The 15,554-nt window shown below is 57.2% G+C and overlaps 3 protein-coding genes across 11 annotated transcripts; 1 reads left to right on the forward strand and 2 right to left on the reverse strand.

Moving 5' to 3' along the window:
- Window positions 1-22: 22 nt before the first annotated feature.
- NDUFAF3 (NADH:ubiquinone oxidoreductase complex assembly factor 3) lies at window positions 23-1,614 on the reverse strand. Its single transcript, XM_060161949.1, has 5 exons — window positions 1,068-1,614; window positions 789-981; window positions 555-621; window positions 360-460; window positions 23-282 (listed from the first exon to the last, which is right to left on the reverse strand). The coding sequence occupies exons 1-5, from the start codon at window positions 1,142-1,144 to the stop codon at window positions 166-168; spliced, it is 555 nt and encodes a 184-aa protein (XP_060017932.1). The 5' UTR covers window positions 1,145-1,614; the 3' UTR covers window positions 23-165.
- DALRD3 (DALR anticodon binding domain containing 3) lies at window positions 1,369-6,920 on the forward strand. 8 transcript variants are annotated; one of them, XM_060161938.1, is made up of 14 exons: window positions 1,380-1,991; window positions 2,699-2,771; window positions 3,710-4,123; window positions 4,205-4,500; window positions 4,625-4,881; window positions 4,966-5,045; window positions 5,127-5,255; window positions 5,564-5,634; window positions 5,728-5,789; window positions 5,901-5,983; window positions 6,074-6,256; window positions 6,315-6,446; window positions 6,537-6,605; window positions 6,688-6,920. In XM_060161938.1, the coding sequence occupies exons 3-14, from the start codon at window positions 3,968-3,970 to the stop codon at window positions 6,805-6,807; spliced, it is 1,638 nt and encodes a 545-aa protein (XP_060017921.1). In that variant the 5' UTR covers window positions 1,380-1,991; window positions 2,699-2,771; window positions 3,710-3,967; the 3' UTR covers window positions 6,808-6,920. The 8 variants fall into 8 exon arrangements, 7 of the variants coding, with proteins under 7 accessions (XP_060017919.1, XP_060017921.1, XP_060017924.1 ...); XM_060161941.1 differs by lacking the exon at window positions 3,710-4,123 and having other exon boundaries at window positions 1,400-2,407; window positions 5,728-5,771; XM_060161937.1 differs by lacking the exon at window positions 3,710-4,123 and having other exon boundaries at window positions 1,416-2,407.
- Window positions 6,470-15,402, reverse strand: WDR6 (WD repeat domain 6). Of its 2 annotated transcripts, XM_060161930.1 has the most exons (7): window positions 15,202-15,402; window positions 8,292-10,773; window positions 8,103-8,186; window positions 7,889-8,005; window positions 7,672-7,790; window positions 6,983-7,578; window positions 6,470-6,852 (listed from the first exon to the last, which is right to left on the reverse strand). In XM_060161930.1, exons 1-6 carry the CDS (start codon window positions 15,299-15,301, stop codon window positions 7,118-7,120), a joined length of 3,363 nt encoding a protein of 1,120 aa, XP_060017913.1. In that variant the 5' UTR covers window positions 15,302-15,402; the 3' UTR covers window positions 6,470-6,852; window positions 6,983-7,117. The 2 variants fall into 2 exon arrangements, with proteins under 2 accessions (XP_060017913.1, XP_060017914.1); XM_060161931.1 differs by lacking the exon at window positions 6,470-6,852 and having other exon boundaries at window positions 7,420-7,578; window positions 7,889-7,989.
- Between the last annotated feature and the right edge of the window lie 152 nt (window positions 15,403-15,554).

Genomic DNA, 15,554 nt, shown 5'->3' on the forward strand with positions numbered 1-15,554 from the left:
ACCTAGTACAAAATCAGAGAAGTGGGTTAAATTATTAATTTGCTGGCAAACAAGACAAGTGTTACAGTGACAAAGGGGGAGGGGCTAGTGAAAGCTTTGGGAACCCCTGCATTCTGCAAAAGGTGCTAGGGCCCTCCTGGATGGGTCAGGTAAGTTCCTGGTGGTTCATTCTGCAGCTTGGGCCGGAGATGTGAGTGCAGCCCCACCAGGTGGGGGAATGAGAGCAGCTCCTGTCACTCGGCCTTCATGACACAGGAAGTTGAAAGTGGCACAGGCATTGGGCTGCAAAGAGAAAGCCAGCATCAGCTGGGCTAGTACTAGGCTTGGGCTCCCCTCCGCATCCCAAGTCCCAGACATACTGTATCCTGCACTTCCACAGCGATGCCCCGCTGCCTCATGGCTCGCAGCAAGTGGGACTGCAGCCGCTCAGTCCGGTCTCCAGTGCCCACCACAACAATCTCTAGGGAAGGACGGACATGGCTAGTCTACAACCAGGTCTGTCTAGAGGGTGGCTTTCTGGGGCTAAGCACTTCAGCCCTCCCCTCCTCCAATACCTATTCGGGGCTCCAGCATCCAAAAGAGAGAGAAGCTTTCCTCGGTGATGTCCTGGTGGGAACCTACCTGTGTGGGGAGGAGACAAGTTAAATACAAGTCCACCTAAGTTTCCCCAGAGACCCTCTACTTGCTCCAGTGCGGGGCAAAAGAAAAGCCACGTGTGCCAGGGACAGAATCAGGGGGCAGGCCTGTGACTCTGGCCCTCGGTTTCCTCACTGCAGGGAAGGGCTCACGTTCCACTGCACCACCGAGTGTGGGAGCAGCGCACAGGGCCCAAGTACGCGATTTCCGTTGACCGTGAAGCCGCGGCTGTTGTAGCTGTCGATGTACATATCGTGCGGGGACTCGCGCTGCAGCAGAGAGATGCGCGTCCGCTGGTACAGTTCGTCATCCGCCGGCGTGAGCCGATGCCCACGCCGCGGGGCCCTGCGGAGAGGTACAGTCAGGGTCTAGGGCGCCGGGAATCGCCGGCCGTAGGAGCGGGTGGTCAGGGATGCTGGGTCCGGGCTCACCATGGCAGCTGCGCGGGCGGACAGCGAAGGGCGAGCCGCGCTCGGTACAGGCTACGAAGTACGAACGCGGCGGCCATGGCGGACCGGCGTGCAGGGAGGCTGGCGCACGCACAGCGGGGTCATGGCGTCACCAAGCCTAGCGCGATTATAGCGCCCCCAGCGTCGCGGAGGGCACCGCGCAGCTCGGCCGGCCCGGCGCGGGAGAGAGGAGGGAGCGGGCCAGGGGCCTCGGTCCCATAAGGGCGCGTCCCCCAACGCGGCTCCGGTGTCAGCACCTGCCGTCCGCCCCTCCCCAGACCCCCGCAGGCCGTCCTGGAGGAGCCGGACACCTGGTGGCGTGGCTGGCCTCAGGGCACTGCCTGGGCCCCAGCCGCGGCCTGGCCCCCGGTTCTCAGCCATTACGCCGGCCTCCCGGGGCCCGGGGCGGGGCGGCCGAGCACCCGCTCGACTCCCGCACATCTGGCCGGGCCGTGGCGTCAGCCCCCAAATCGCTAATCCCGGCTTTAGAGAGTCGGGTTCCGAGGGCGGGGTAGGCAGCTCAAGTTTCCCTCGGTTATCCCCCCCGAGTCCCGCCCCTCCCTAACCGTCACAAGCGCGACCGTTGGCGCCGCGGCCGCGAGTCTCACGGGGCGTGGTTGAGCATGGATTGGCCTCTCCAGAGCGCGAGGGGGCGTGGCTGGTTGGTTTCGCCTTAAAATGGCTCCAAATCTGCGGCCAAAGCAAGCGGAAGGGGACGCTTTGGTAGGGTACTTCTAGGTGCTCGGCGGCCGACCGGGCCTAAACCGGACCAGACGTTGAACTAGACAGCGGCTGGAGCATCGCCTTGTCCTCGCTCACTTCGCTTGCGTCCCAAGAATTCCTTGCGCCCCGTCTTGAGCCGAATCAGAAGGCCTACTGGCGTGAGAATCGCTGGCGCCCGCGCAGGTTCTGGCATCTCCGCGCGCCCACCGTGTGTTGGCCTCAGGGGCACATTGCCGCGTCTGCCACCCTCGGGACGGGGCTGGCGGGAGGCTCGACACAACCGAGGACGGTCGCAATGAATTTCCGGGAGTCCCGTCGCTGCCGTGCGGGCCCATTGGGCCCCTAGCGCTCCGGGCACTGGCAGCGTCACCGGACAAAGGGTCCCGAGTGCCGGGGTGTCCCCGAGTAGGGTTTACTTCCCCTCCGATCCCACGGGCGCGCTTCCCTCTTGGTTGATCCCGAAGCCCGCCCCGCCACCGTCACTGCAGTGGCCCTGACTGCATGAGACCAACAGGACTAATCCTACCCCGCGGATCTAATCCGGATCGGGACCTGGTCCCGGGGAAGGCCCCCACCACCCATATTGTTTGGGGGCCTAGGTGAGCGGCTCGTTCCCACTAGACTTGGTTTCACCTCCTGAGTCCGCCGACTGGGAGTGGGGGGTTTTGATCTGGCCCTAGGGCGAGGGATAACCCCCTCACCCCCCCCCCGGCTGGACAGCGGGCAACGGAATCCCAAAAGCAGCTGTTGTCTCCAGAGCATTCCAGCTGCACTTGGATTTCGTTCCCTGCTCTCCTGCCTGAGCAGCGTCCTGACCCAGACGGAATGGGCTAGCCCCTGATCCCCAGACATACTTTATTGGGTCGCTCTGGTTTCCGTCCCTCTCTCAGGTGCGCCCTCAGGCTAGAAGTGACAGGCGTAGACGTCGGAGAGCCGAGGCGGTGGCCATCTCTGGAGCCCGAGGTACCATTGGCAAGGGAGGGAGGACCCAGGGCCTCCGTATAGGGCTGCAAATGGCGGTGAGTCCCCCAGGGCAGCCCCAGCCCGCAGCTCGCTAAAGATAGCCTTTCACTTCCTGGGGTAAAACCACCCCCAACCGTCTTCATGCACCCAGAGTAGCTGAAGTCCCCAGCTCCGCCTCAGGGCCCCCAACCCTGTTAGCAGCTGTCCCCGGGTCGTGCGCGTGATGCATGGAAAGCGCTTTGGAATGACACGATCACTCCCGTTGAGTGGGCACCCAAGAAGCCATCGGGAATGTCGTGTCCGCCCAGTGCTCTTTCGGCACTTCCCAGCAGGGCCTTGCAGCCCTAGCCCAGAAAGGGGCCTTGCGAAGCTTTTCCTGCGCCTAGGCTTTTCTCCTTTCTGAGCTCTGGTTATTCTCACTGCTCCAGGGCGGAGATCAGGGGTTTGCCAGTGATCTGCTGCACAGCGCTCTACGGCGTTAGGTTCAATCCCCATTAAAGAAAAGAGAAAAGGGTTATCTAAGTTACAGTGAAGTGAAGACATTCAGGAGCACTGGTGGGACAGAGGAAAGAGCATTCTCACTGGTAGAGGAGTGGGGTGCTCAGAGAACTGTTCTTAAGCTGGGTCTTCTCATGGTCACGTTGTTTATTTGATCCACAATGGCTGGTTGCCTAAACCAGGAAGTGGGAGGATCCATCAGTGGGCATTTTTTAGGAATAAAGACAACCCATATGTCAAAGGAGGGAATGCTTGCAAATAACCCGAAACTGGAGAACACAAATTCTCTTAAAAATGTGAGTTTTTCAGTAGGTCATGAAAGTGGCTTTAATGTTAGCCGCCCTATTTCAGTGAGAATCCATTTGGGACTTTTGCCGTTTTGATCATGTGTAAATGGAGGAAATGAAACGTTATCACAAATACATAAATGTAAGACTTAGGTTCTTTCCCTGGTTGCTACTGCGGGCGACGGCGAGAGAATCCTAGGCCCGTAGCGTACCCAGAGATTTCGGACCCGGAGCCGGGCCAGGCTGGTGGGCCACGCGGAGGCAGCACTGGAGTCGTAGGTCGAGCGCACCTGTGCACTCACGGGCCGCAGCCAGATCCCCGCCCCAACCAATTGGCCCTCCTTGAAGTTCGACCTCGAAATTTTGCTTCCGGTTCCTTGCTTCCGGTTCTGCCTACTCCTTCCGGTCGCCATGCGCCTTGGGGTAGAGGAGACGCTGGGAGCCCTCAACGCGGCCCTGGGGCCGGGCGGCCCAGTATGGTTCAAGGAGACACGCGCCCGCCACCTGCGTGTCCGAGACTTCTTGGCACCGCGGCGCGCGCTGGAAGCGCGCTTCGGGGACGACCAGGTGGGCGCGAGCAGGGCGGGGACGTGCGGCCCGAGGTAGCTGGGAGCGCTGCGACCCGCTCACTAGCTTGTCTTCCTGCAGGTGCCCGAGCGCGTGGTTCACGCCATCGTCGGCCTGCAGGGTCCTGGCGTGGCCCCGGTACTGAGCTGCGCGCCAACCCCCGCGGGGCTGGCGCTCCAGCTGCGGCGGTCCGCCGTCTTCGAGCGCGTCCTCGGCGCCGTGGCCGCCTATGCCGCGCCCACCGTCCCCGCCGCCCCGGGCCCGCGCGTCGTCCTGCACTGCCCGGCGCTGCGCGGCAGCCCCTGCGCCCTCCGCCTGAGCCAGCTGCGTGCCGTGCTCGTGGCCGACCACCTGGCGCGAGCTTTGCACGCTCACAGGTGAGCTGGGGCGCGGGCCCACAAAGGAGAAAGCGCGCGATGGGGGCCCGAGAGCCGCTGCGGGTGGAAAGTGGGGGATAGCTGAGCCCGGTGCTCGGGCTGAGGCGGCCGCCTCGCTTCGCAGGGTGAGTGTGCGCCTAGTGCCCGCTGTGCGGGACCCGCACATGCCGACCTTCCTGCAGCAGCTGCGGGTGGAATGGCCCGCGGCCTCAGAGAGAGCCGCGACCGAAGCCCTAAGGAGCCGCGCGCTTGCAGAGCTCACCCCTGCCCGTAACGCGGAAGCCCTGCCCCCTGGCGCCCTGGGCCGAGTGTACTTGAAGGAGCTGGTGGACGAACGGGGACGCACAACTGGCTATGACCCCAAGCTGGACAGCTGTCTGGGTAGGACCCGGAGCCTCGCAGGGCCAGAAAGTAGTCGGGCCCCGCACTCCCCGCCGGCCTCAGCCCTGTGTGTTCTCTTCGCAGTGACAGAGGATCTGCTCGCTGTGCTGGCAGAGCTGCAGCAGGCTGTGCAGGATTGGGCTGAGGACAGCTCTCTAGGCCTGGTTAGTGACTGACACCCACCCTGCAGGCCTCTAGCAAACCAGATGTCTTGTGTCCCCGGCAGTGACTGTCCTACCCTATAGGCTGCGGCCCCAGATGCTGGTGCAGATAGCTGCATGGTTGTACACGTGGTGAGCTGTGAGGAGGAGTTCCAGCAACAGAAGTTGGACCTGCTTTGGTGGAAGTTGGATGACCAGGCTCCTCTCAGACAGGTAGGTTAGTGATGGTGGCTCCCCACACCAATCTCAGAGGGCCCTTGAAACCCACTTGTTAGTTGATGGGTCCAGAAGGTGATACTTGACCTTGGGGAGATGTTAGGCTTGGTAAATGGGCATGTGTAGCAGGTGCTGGGAGAGGTCTCTGGAGGGATCATAGCCCAGAGAATACTGAAGAATAGGTTGAGGAGGCTACCCTGTGGGGATGGAGATTCTAAGGTAAAAAGCTGGGGGAGTCCAGGAACCAAATTTAGGTTCCTGGAGGGTATCGCCAGCTGGCTGAGCCCCTGCTATCTTCCTGACAGAAGCACCTGGTCTGTGGCCCAGTGAAAGTAGCTGGTGCACCTGGCACCCTGACTGCCCCCGAGTACTACGAGTGAGTGAGGCTGGAAGGAAGGCCACCAAGCCAGGGTAGTTGCGGTGGGGGACTCTGCCCCCTGGTCCTCCTCTCACTCTTTTCAAAATGCAGGCTCCGGCATGCCCAGGTGTGCAAGGCCTCAGCACTGAAGCGCGGTAGGGACCTGGCACAAGGTGCGCCTGGGAGACCCTGGCTGTGCTTTGGGTAGGGGAAGGTCATTTGCCCCCCTGCCCCACCTCGTTCCCTGCCTGTAGAGACTGATTAACTGATCCGTACTCCTTCAGACTCAGCCTGGATGGAAATCTTCAGGGTTCTCTCTGTGGCAACCATTAAGTTTGAGATGCTCAGCACAGCCCCACAAAGTCAGGTGAGCCTGGGCGCCATGCTGGGCCAGGGCTGGGGGGACAGGGTGTGCAGTGGCTGTCCCTCCCTCTGCAGCTGTGCCCTTATTCCTCAGCTTCTCTTGGCCCTGGCCGACAGCAGCATTTCCACAAAGGGCACCAAAAGTGGCACCTTTGTCATGTATAATTGTGCACGTCTTGCCACACTCTTTGAGAGTTACAAGTGCAGCATGGAACAAGGTCTGTACCCCACTTTCCCACCTGTGAGCAGTCTGGATTTCTCTCTGCTACATGATGAGGTGAGTGCCCCTCTTGGGTAGCTGTCACATGTGGGAAGTTCAGGCCTTTCCCTCTCAGCACCCTTCTCCCCCACAGGGTGAGTGGTTGCTGCTCTTCAACAGCATCCTCCCCTTCCCAGACATGCTGAGCCAGACAGCAGCCCTACCCTGCACAGCCCCAGGGCTCCACATCACTGCACGCACAGAGATGGTAAGGCAGAGGACACTGGGACGGACTGCACACACTAGTCTTTATTCTGGGGCACAGAGACAGGCCAGTGACTCAATCTCTTGTCTCTAGGTGTGCAAGTTCCTGGTACAGCTCAGCATGGATTTCAGCTCATACTATAACCGGGTACACATCCTAGGGGTAAGTGCACAGCAAAAGGGCATATGTGGGGGGTGCAGGGGAAGCAAAGGATGAGACCAGCAGGCCCCTTTCTCTCCTCCAGGAGCCTCGACCACACTTGTTTGGTCAAATGTTTGCCCGTCTGCAGCTTCTGCGGGCTGTGCGTGAAGTGCTCCACACCGGGCTGGCCATGCTGGGTCTCCCTCCACTGAGTCACATCTAAGGCCACAGAGGCCCCAATATCTGGGAATGTCCACAAAGTCATCAACTGAAAGGGAAAAAACCCACAGATTTTGTTAGAGACTCGGAGCCAAAATAAATTGCTTCTGTGACAAAGTTTTGTCCCATTGTGGGGAGTGGGGCATATTCTTGGCCTGCCCAGGTGGCTTTCAACTCACCTCCAGCTCCTGCTCTTGAGTCAGGAGCCCGCGGCTGCCTCTTCCTCCCCTCAAGGCACACTGGGCATGGGCACAGATAGTCACTCTGTCTGTGAGCAGGCCCCATGCCCAGCATGCCGGCCACCGCGGGACATCTCAGTCATACCAGTTGTAAACCTCAAGGCCCTGGCCCCCAAGAGCACAGCGGTGGCCAAACTCGGGGCTCACGGGCCAGCAGTCCATGTCGGCCACATCTGCTACGTGGTACACTGTACTGTTCATAAAGGTGGGCTCACCATGCCCCAGACGCCAGAAGGTAAGCCGTTGGTCGATGGAGGCTGAGACCATGAGGCTTGGGCTTAAGATCTTGAGGCCTGTCACATGGGCAGCATGTGCACAGGGGAGAGAGTATTCTTCCAGCACTTGCAGCTGGGGCACCAGCTCAGCACCCCCCACAGCCTCTTCCAGCTCTGGCACCTCCACAGTAAGCACAAAGACGTGGAGGGAGCCATCCTCACTGCCACTGGCCACAAGATGGCCCTCACGTGTGGGCAAAGTGTGCAGGCTGTTGACACCACAGCTGTGAGCCTGGAGAGTCAGGCAGGGGCTGCCCAGCCCTGGAAGAAGATGGTTGTCACTGCCCAGCTCAACACTTGGCTGAGTGCACTGGGAGGTGGGGGGACAGCCACAGTGGCACTCTAGCTACTCACGGTAGGGAAGCCCAGGGTCTGCTGGAGGCACCAGGGCAGGAGAGCCATGGTCCAGCACAGTGGTGAGATCCCAGAAGGCCAGGCTGCCATCCGTGGCTGCACTGCACAGGAACAGTCTCCTGGTAGCCAGGAAAAGGCAGCTGGGTCAGTGAGGGGGATGGAAAGCAATAGGAGCCCCCACCAAACCCATGCAGGACCACCATGCAGCCCCTCTCACCGCCGCTGATTGGTTGCCTCGTGTGTGAAGGAGTGGACCTTGAGCACACAGCGCTTGTGGTGGAAGGTTTCAGCCAGGAGCTGTAGCCGCTGCCCAGAGTCCTGCAAGAGAAAGAGCCTGGGGGGTGCAGAGGATGGCCCAGCTCAGAACCCATTCTAAACATCCCTACATCCTTTTCTTTTGTCTCCAGGCCCCCTGGGTCCTATATGCTCACCTCACTGCCCCATCGCTACAGGCTGCAGCCACAAGGGGGCCAAGGCCAGGCCGGTCGAGCTCACACACAGCTAGGGACATGTACCTGCAAGGACAGTACACAGCCATCAAGCAGAGCCTTGGAGCAGCGGCACAGGGCTTGCCCTGCATGCCCCCCCACCCCATGCTCCTGTCTGACAGTGCACCTCACCTGGTCTCTGGGTCCACCTTGATCATCCGGTGCCGATTGCGCTGCCGGTCCCAGTACTCATCCAGCCGGTGAGACGAAAGGTGCATGACATGGCAGGCAAGGCGGCTTGGGGTGCTAGGGTCTGGGCTGACCATGATTGTGAAGCAGTGCATCTCAGCCCTGCCCCCCGCAGATACCACATGGGCAGTCAGGCCAGGCTGAGGATCCTGAGGGCCACCTGGGGTGCCAGTGCCCCACACAGCCACTGCACGCACCGAGGAGATGTGGTTACAGACAGCTGTAAGCGCATGGGCTGAGCCTGTGGCTGTGGGGAGTGCCAGGATACAGACGGTGGTGTCCTCGCTGCACGTTATCACAATGTCGATCAGGCCAGGGCCCTCACTACCAGGCTCCAGGTGGTCAGGCTGCATGAAGCTGGGCACCCCAAATTCAGGCCCCAGGGTGACGGTGCCCACACGCTTTACACAAGTGATCTCACGGCCATGTAGGCTCTCCCGGAGAATCACATGTGGCCGTGTGCAGCCACCAAGAGCCCGGTACAGCATGACATCCCCATCCTTGAGGTAGGCAAAAGCCATAGCTGCCTCGGTATCAGAGAAGGCCCAGGAGCGATGCCCTCCACCACAGTTGATAATGTGCAGCTTCTCATGCGACCGGGGGCTCCACACCACAAACTCGTTGGCGTGGAAACCCAGGATGACCATGCTCCCATCAGCCACCATTCGGAGCCCAGCCACCCAGTTCATACCTCGACAGGATTTTTGCCTTAGGACTGGCTGGAGTTGGCCACCTCGCACCAAGAGCTGGTAGTAGGCACCATCACGCCCTGTAGTGTACACGTAGCCACCATGGCAGGTGACTGAGGTCACACCCTGTTTCCCATGCAGAGAAGGGAGGGTGGACACAGGGCCCCACTCAGCCAAGGTGTTCTCACTCCCACCACTGCCACTACCCGTTCCAAGTGCTCCAGTACCAGCCCCAACTTTGCCTCCGACCCCAAGATCCTTGAGCAAATCTGGTCGGGAGGGGAACAGCAACACGGAGCCCCGGCGGTCCCCGCACACCAGGAAGTCGCCCGGGGGTAGAAAGGCACTGCATGTGTGCCATCTCTGCTTGCTTGGAGGTAGGAGGTACCGGCAACGTTCCTTGACAAAGATGGCCTTGCCAGAGGGCGCAGCAGAGATCTCTAGGCAAGCCACCACACCACCAGGGCCCGATGCTAGCAACAGAAGCTCCTCGTAGCCACGCAAGGCCCAGCTCAGGCTGTGCACCTTCCCATGGAACAGGGTCAGGTCCACAGCTGCAGTTGCAGTGTTGATGGGGACAACCTTGACATGACCTTCCCCATTGGCCATGGCACACAGTCCGAAGCCCTCAGGACCAGGGGCTGCCTCCAGGAGGCAGTAGGACTGGAAGCACTTGTCCTCCAGCAGCTGCTCCCAGCACTTGACCTCGAGGTCATAAAGGTACAGGGCCCCTGTATCAGTCACTGCCAGTACTCGCCATGAGCCAGCCAGCGTCACAGCCTTGAGGGCACCTGGCCTGCTATGGGATTTGAAGCCGAGGGTGGAGACCCCCGAACCCGGGTACCCACGCCCCATCAAGTGCCATAGCCGGATGCCTGAGTCATCGCCCCCAGTGATCACCCAGGCCTGTCTCTCATGAGCAGCTATGGCCCGGATCCCACGGCCCTGGTGGCCCCGAAAGGCCTGGAGGATTTCGCCTTCGTGGCTCCATACCAAGCAGACGCAGTCTTCTCCTGCACTGATAAGGTAATTTTCTAGGAGCTTGACCTGCCATACACGGGCACTGTGCCCAAAGCAGTGCCCAATATTCTGCACCCGACCCCCAGGCACCCGCAGGTCACCCACCTTCCAGATGCGAACACTTCGGTCTTCTGAAGCTGTGGCCAACAGGCCTTTGCTTTCCAGGTATGACATGCTGAAGATGACACCCACGTGCCCACTAACCCGTCGGTCGGGGGCTACTGGCTTATTGTCTATTAAAGCAGCTGCTGGGTACCAGACCAGGAGCTGGTTGGAAACGGCACCCGCCACTATGGTCAGCTCCTTCCAGGTATCTCCAATCAGACAGGCTGAGGAGAGGGTGCACCTGTCCGTGCAGGGCACGTCCTGCAGCATGCACCCTACCACAGGGTCATACAGCACCACTGAGTTGTGGCCCAGGGCCAAGGCCATGTTCCCCTCAAGCCAACGGGCATCCCAGATCCAGTCAGACATGTTCCACAGGCCAGAACGCCAGAGCTCCCGGAAGCGGCCCTGTCCCCAGCCAATTTTCACAATTCGGAGTCCCTTGCTCCCAAACACCGCCACCATGGCCTCCGAGTCAAGGTCTCCGTTGGGCTCTGGTCGCACTCGGAACCCATGAATAAGATAGTGGCCAAGCAGGTTCTGCACTCGTTTCATCATCCGCAGATGTCCACCAAAATCCAAGGTGTACACCAGGACATCTGGCCCCTCACCTGGACAGAGGCAAAGAGCCGCATCAGAACCCCTCACCTAATTCTGACGAGCCATGAAGAAGAGACAGGGAGCAGGGAAAATTCTCAGTATGTAGCTTATGAATATATTAGGTCACTCAGTCCTGCAGGCTTGAACCTTGGAAAATCCTTGGTCTCACCTTCAGCTGTACCTTCAGTGCTGACTTTCTGATCCCCTCATCAGTCACCCATCACATTCAATTCAACCATGAATTCCTCAAACTCAGTCTCCTCCTCACCCCACCTAACTTCTCATGCTTCAGACAGGAATCCTCTCAGCTTTAGTCCCCAAATCCTTGGCCTCATTTACCTCTACATGCATTCTTCCCACTTCCACCTCCCCCAGGGGAGAGGCAGACCCAGTAAGTCAATCTTTCCACCTTGGGTCCACAGCAGAACCCCTCCTGATTTCCAGGAGCCGTAATGCAGTCCAAAAAAAAAAAAAAATTGCAGAACATCGATTATAAACCAGACAATGAACTATATGCTGCAGTAATGAATAAAGACCCTGCTCCTGTGGATTAGGAAGACATTAAACAATATCACACAACAGATGGCTAAAAAATACATGAAAAGATGCTCAACATCACTAATTATCAGAGAAATGCAAATCAAAACTACAATGAGGTATCACCTCACACCGGTCAGAATGGCCATCAACAAAAAGTCTACAAACAGGGAATTCCCTGTCGGTCCAACGGTTATGACTACACGCTCTCACTGCCGAGGCCCCGGGTTTGATCCCTGGTGGGGGAACTAAGATCCCACAAGCTGCGAGGCACGGCCAGAATAAAAAATATATACAAATGAACGTATTTACAAAACAGAAACAGACTCACAGATTTCAAAAACAAACTTATGGTTACCAAAGGGGAAACGTGGCAGGGAGGCATAAATTAGGAGTTTGGGATTAACATACACACATTACTATATAAAAAACGGATAACGAACAAGGACCTACTGTATAGCACAGGGAGCTCTACTCAATATTTTGTAATCACCTATATCGGTAAAGAATCTGAGAAAGAATGAATATATGTATACGTATAACCTAATCACTTTGCTGTACACCTGAAACTAACACAACATTGTAAATCAACTATACTCCAGTAAAATTTAAAAAAAACAAAACTATGCTTACAGGGTGGGGGAAAGAGTGGGGGGAGGGATAGATTGGGAATCTGGGATTGACATGTACACACACATATTTAAAACAGATAACCAGGGGCTTCCCTGGTGGCACAGTGGTTAAGAGTCTGCCTGCCAATTCAGGGGACACGGGTTTGAGCCCTGGTCCAGGAAGATCCCACGTGCCACGGAGCAACTAAGCCTGTGCACCACAACTACTGAGCCTGCGCTCTAGAGCCCGTGAGCCACAACTACTGAGCCCATGTGCTACAACTACTGAAGCCCGCACACCTAGAGCCCGTGCTCCGCAACAAGAGAAGCCACCGCAATGAGAAGCCCTCGCACCGCAACAAAGAGTAGCCCCCACTCACCGCAACTAGAGAAAGCCCGCGCGCAGCAACAAAGACCCAACACAGCCAATAAATAAATTAATTAAATACTTTAAATAAATAAATAAAATAGATAACCAGGGGACTTCCCTGGTGGCACAGTGGATAAGATTGCACACTCCCAATGCAGGGGACCCGGGTTTGATCCCTGGTCAGGGAACTGGATCCCACATGCATGCTGCAACTAAGAGTTCACGTGCCACAACTAAGGAGCTGGTGAGCCACAACTAAGGAGCCCTGGAGCTGCAACTAAGACCCAACGCAACCAAATAAATAAATATTTTTAAAAAACCAAACAAATAAAAATAAAACAGATAACCAAAAAATATATAAATAAATATTTTAAAAAGTAATAAAATAACCAACAAGGACCTACTGTATAGCACAGGGAACTCTGCTCAGTACTCTGTAATAACCTAAATGGGAAAAGAACTTGAAAAAGAATACATACATATATATGTATAACTGAATCACTCGGCTGTACACCTGAAACTAACACAACATTGTTAATCAACTATACTCCAATATAAAATAAAAATTAAAAAATAAATAGGGACTTCCCTGGTGGTCCAGTGGCTAAGACTCTACGCTCCCAATCTGGGGTCCCGGGTTCCATCCTTGGTCAGGGAACTAGATCCCACATGCAGCAACTAAGAGTTTGCATGCTGCAACTAAGAGTTCTCATGCCGCAACTAAAAGATCCTGCATGCCGCAACTGAAGATCCCACATGCAGTAACGAAGACCCAGAACAGCCAAATAAATAAATATTAAAAACAAACAAACAATATCACACAAGTAAACTACATAGTTATAATTTTGGTTAAGTTCCAAGAAAGAACTATATAGGTTGCTTTAAAAATATAAAATGGGGGGGGGTAAAAAAAAGGATATAAAATGGGGAAGTCTACTCCAGTGGTTCTCAACAGAGGGGCAATTTCCCCCCCCAGAAGACATCTGGTAATGTCTGAAGACATTTTTGGTTGTTACAACCGGGAGTTGTGTGTGCTACTTGCATCTAGGAGTGGAGGCTAAATGATGCTGCTATACATCGTACAATTTAGACAGCCCCTCACACAAAGAATGATCTGTTCCAATATATCAATAGTGCTGAGACTAAGAAACCCTGGTCTGATCTGACCAGACTGGGTGAGTGTCTGGGGAGGCCAACTGGAGGACAAAACATTTAGGCTGAGGAATCAGGGATCAGCAGCAGTTAGTCAAAGGAAGAGCAGGCAGGAGTGAGAGGGGGTGAACCTTCCGTAGCAGAGGAAACAGCAATTCTGATGGCCCTGAGGTGAGCAAGAGCTTTGGGTAGTGTGGCTAGAACAGGAAACAAAGGGCTCAAGGATGGGCTAGAGAGAACACTACTGAGGGGGTCAGGGAGGCATAGGTGCATGGCCTCAAATTTGATGGCAATAAAGGTAGAAAAAATAGATGCCACATGTATGAAGTGCAAATCAACCAGACTGGCCTAGGGAACAAGGTAGATTCTTGGGCTTGGGCACCTGAGTGGCTGGTGTTCCCTCTGCTGAACAGTATTTCAATTTGTAGGCACCTGTGCACTTGACAACAAGGGCTGGGAATTCAGATTGTAGATACACATTTAGACTATCAGTACACATGGGTGGGATTTGAGAACTGTCAACATAAAAGTCACTTTGGAAGTCACAGGAATAGGTGAATTCACTTTAAAAACTTTCTGATCTGAACTTCCCAAGCCATTCCCACGCTTAATACCTTTCAGTGGGGCTTCGCCACTGGGACGTTATGCCCTTAGGGATAAAGTCAAATCTAGGCCTAAAATAGACTGGCCTCTGTTCATTTCTCCAGCCTCTTCTCCTAGACCACCCTCCCCTCCTACTGAAGCCTCATAAGAATTCCCTCTTTCACACAAAGTGACAAACTCAGTCTTAAGGCCTTTGGCTTGCTCACCCTCTGCCAGGAACATTCTCTTCTAGTTTACTTCTGCGGTTCTTCAGCTTTCTGCTTAGCTATCCTCTCCTCCAGGAGCCTTAGGAGTTTAGCTCAGTGTAGGAACCTTGGGCTCCCAGAGCCCCCACACCACATCAAAATTGGGCCATCCCTCGCCCCATCCCCCACCCCCATACATCCATCCCCGTTAGGATTGGTAGCAGCTCACTCAAGGCCTGACAGCCAGTGCTCTGCCTTGGGACCCTTATCAAACTCAGCAGCACCATCATCGGTCACTAGTGGCTTCCAGTCGAGCCTCACCGCTCCTCAGGTCTCTGCCACCTCAGATCCCTGGCCTCTGCTACCCGAGCCGACCTTCCTCGGAGGGGCATCGACATCAGACTTCCTGGAACCCAACCATCTCGGGAGAGACCTGAGCCTCCGCACTGGCCTACTCAGAAAGGTCTCGTCCTCAGCTTCCCGCGACCCCATCCTGGTCAGACGCTCTTCATCTCCACCTTCTAGGTAAGAGCCTCACCCGCCGCACCCTCACACCGGAGAGGCCACACCCCCTTCTGGGCCTTGCCCACCCCCGAAAGGCCACGCCCCGGGCTCTGGACCCGCCCACGGGGGGGCCTCATCGCCGACCTACTCGCCGAGCCCCCTCAGGAGAGGCCCAACCCATCGAAGCGGCCACAGGCTTCCCTCATTCCCTTCCCCCGCCCCCGCCGACCGCGTTTCCCCGCTCCTTTTTGCCGTCCCACCCGCCCTCTCCGCGTCACCTGCAGTTTATGAAAGGCCTCGGGAGCCACCTCAGTTTTTTGTTTCCTGGACTCCTCGGGCCGCGCTTCAGCCCCGCCATCTCCGGGCTCCCGCCCGCCGCCCGTCCTCCTCCTCGGGGCATCCCTTTGTTCTTAAGGCCGCTCCCCAGGCGAGCGTTCAGTTTCTTCTCCGCTAGCGCGCGCCTCAACCAAAACTCACCCGCCAAAAGCCGCTCCCCCACGCACTCCAGACCCGTGACCGGGAGGAGAATGAGCTCCGAGGTTGCCCTCGGCCAAACGTAGTCCTCGTGAGCGTCCATGTCAGTCCCAGAACCGCTGCAGCTGCCACGGTCAAGAAGAGAGCCGAGCTCTCGCGAGACGAGCCTTCCCGCGCGCCTCGCTGCAGCTCTACAGCGCCCGTAGCAACAGGTAGCAGAGGCAGGGGCGCCTGCCGCCGGGGCCCAATGACGACGACTCTCCGCCCCACGCCGTCCGGCTGGGATTGGCGGGGCCGAATCGCCCTCCCCCTCACGTGACGTCGCAGCATGCACCCGGCCGCGGCGCCCCGCCCCG

The sequence above is a fragment of the Lagenorhynchus albirostris genome, chromosome 10 (assembly GCF_949774975.1).
Source record: "Lagenorhynchus albirostris chromosome 10, mLagAlb1.1, whole genome shotgun sequence".
NCBI classification, from domain to species: Eukaryota; Metazoa; Chordata; class Mammalia; order Artiodactyla; family Delphinidae; genus Lagenorhynchus; species Lagenorhynchus albirostris.

Excerpts from the sequence above, each read along its gene's own strand:
- NDUFAF3 (XM_060161949.1), bottom strand. The coding sequence starts at position 1,144 with ATGGCCGCCGCGTTCGTACTTCGTAGCCTGTACCGAGCGCGGCTCGCC. Across the intron at positions 622-788 it reads ACTCGGTGGTGCAGTGGAAC|GTAGGTTCCCACCAGGACAT; the intron begins GTGAGCCCTTCC and ends CTCCCCACACAG. Across the intron at positions 283-359 it reads CTGTGGAAGTGCAGGATACA|CCCAATGCCTGTGCCACTTT; the intron begins GTATGTCTGGGA and ends TTCTCTTTGCAG.
- DALRD3 (XM_060161936.1), top strand. The coding sequence starts at position 2,310 with ATGAGACCAACAGGACTAATCCTACCCCGCGGATCTAATCCGGATCGG. Across the intron at positions 4,501-4,624 it reads CGAGCTTTGCACGCTCACAG|GGTGAGTGTGCGCCTAGTGC; the intron begins GTGAGCTGGGGC and ends CTCGCTTCGCAG. Across the intron at positions 5,046-5,126 it reads AGGACAGCTCTCTAGGCCTG|GCTGCGGCCCCAGATGCTGG; the intron begins GTTAGTGACTGA and ends CCTACCCTATAG.
- WDR6 (XM_060161930.1), bottom strand. The coding sequence starts at position 15,301 with ATGGACGCTCACGAGGACTACGTTTGGCCGAGGGCAACCTCGGAGCTC. Across the intron at positions 8,187-8,291 it reads AAGGTGGACCCAGAGACCAG|GTACATGTCCCTAGCTGTGT; the intron begins GTGAGGTGCACT and ends CTGTCCTTGCAG. Across the intron at positions 8,006-8,102 it reads TGTAGCGATGGGGCAGTGAG|GCTCTTTCTCTTGCAGGACT; the intron begins GTGAGCATATAG and ends TGCACCCCCCAG.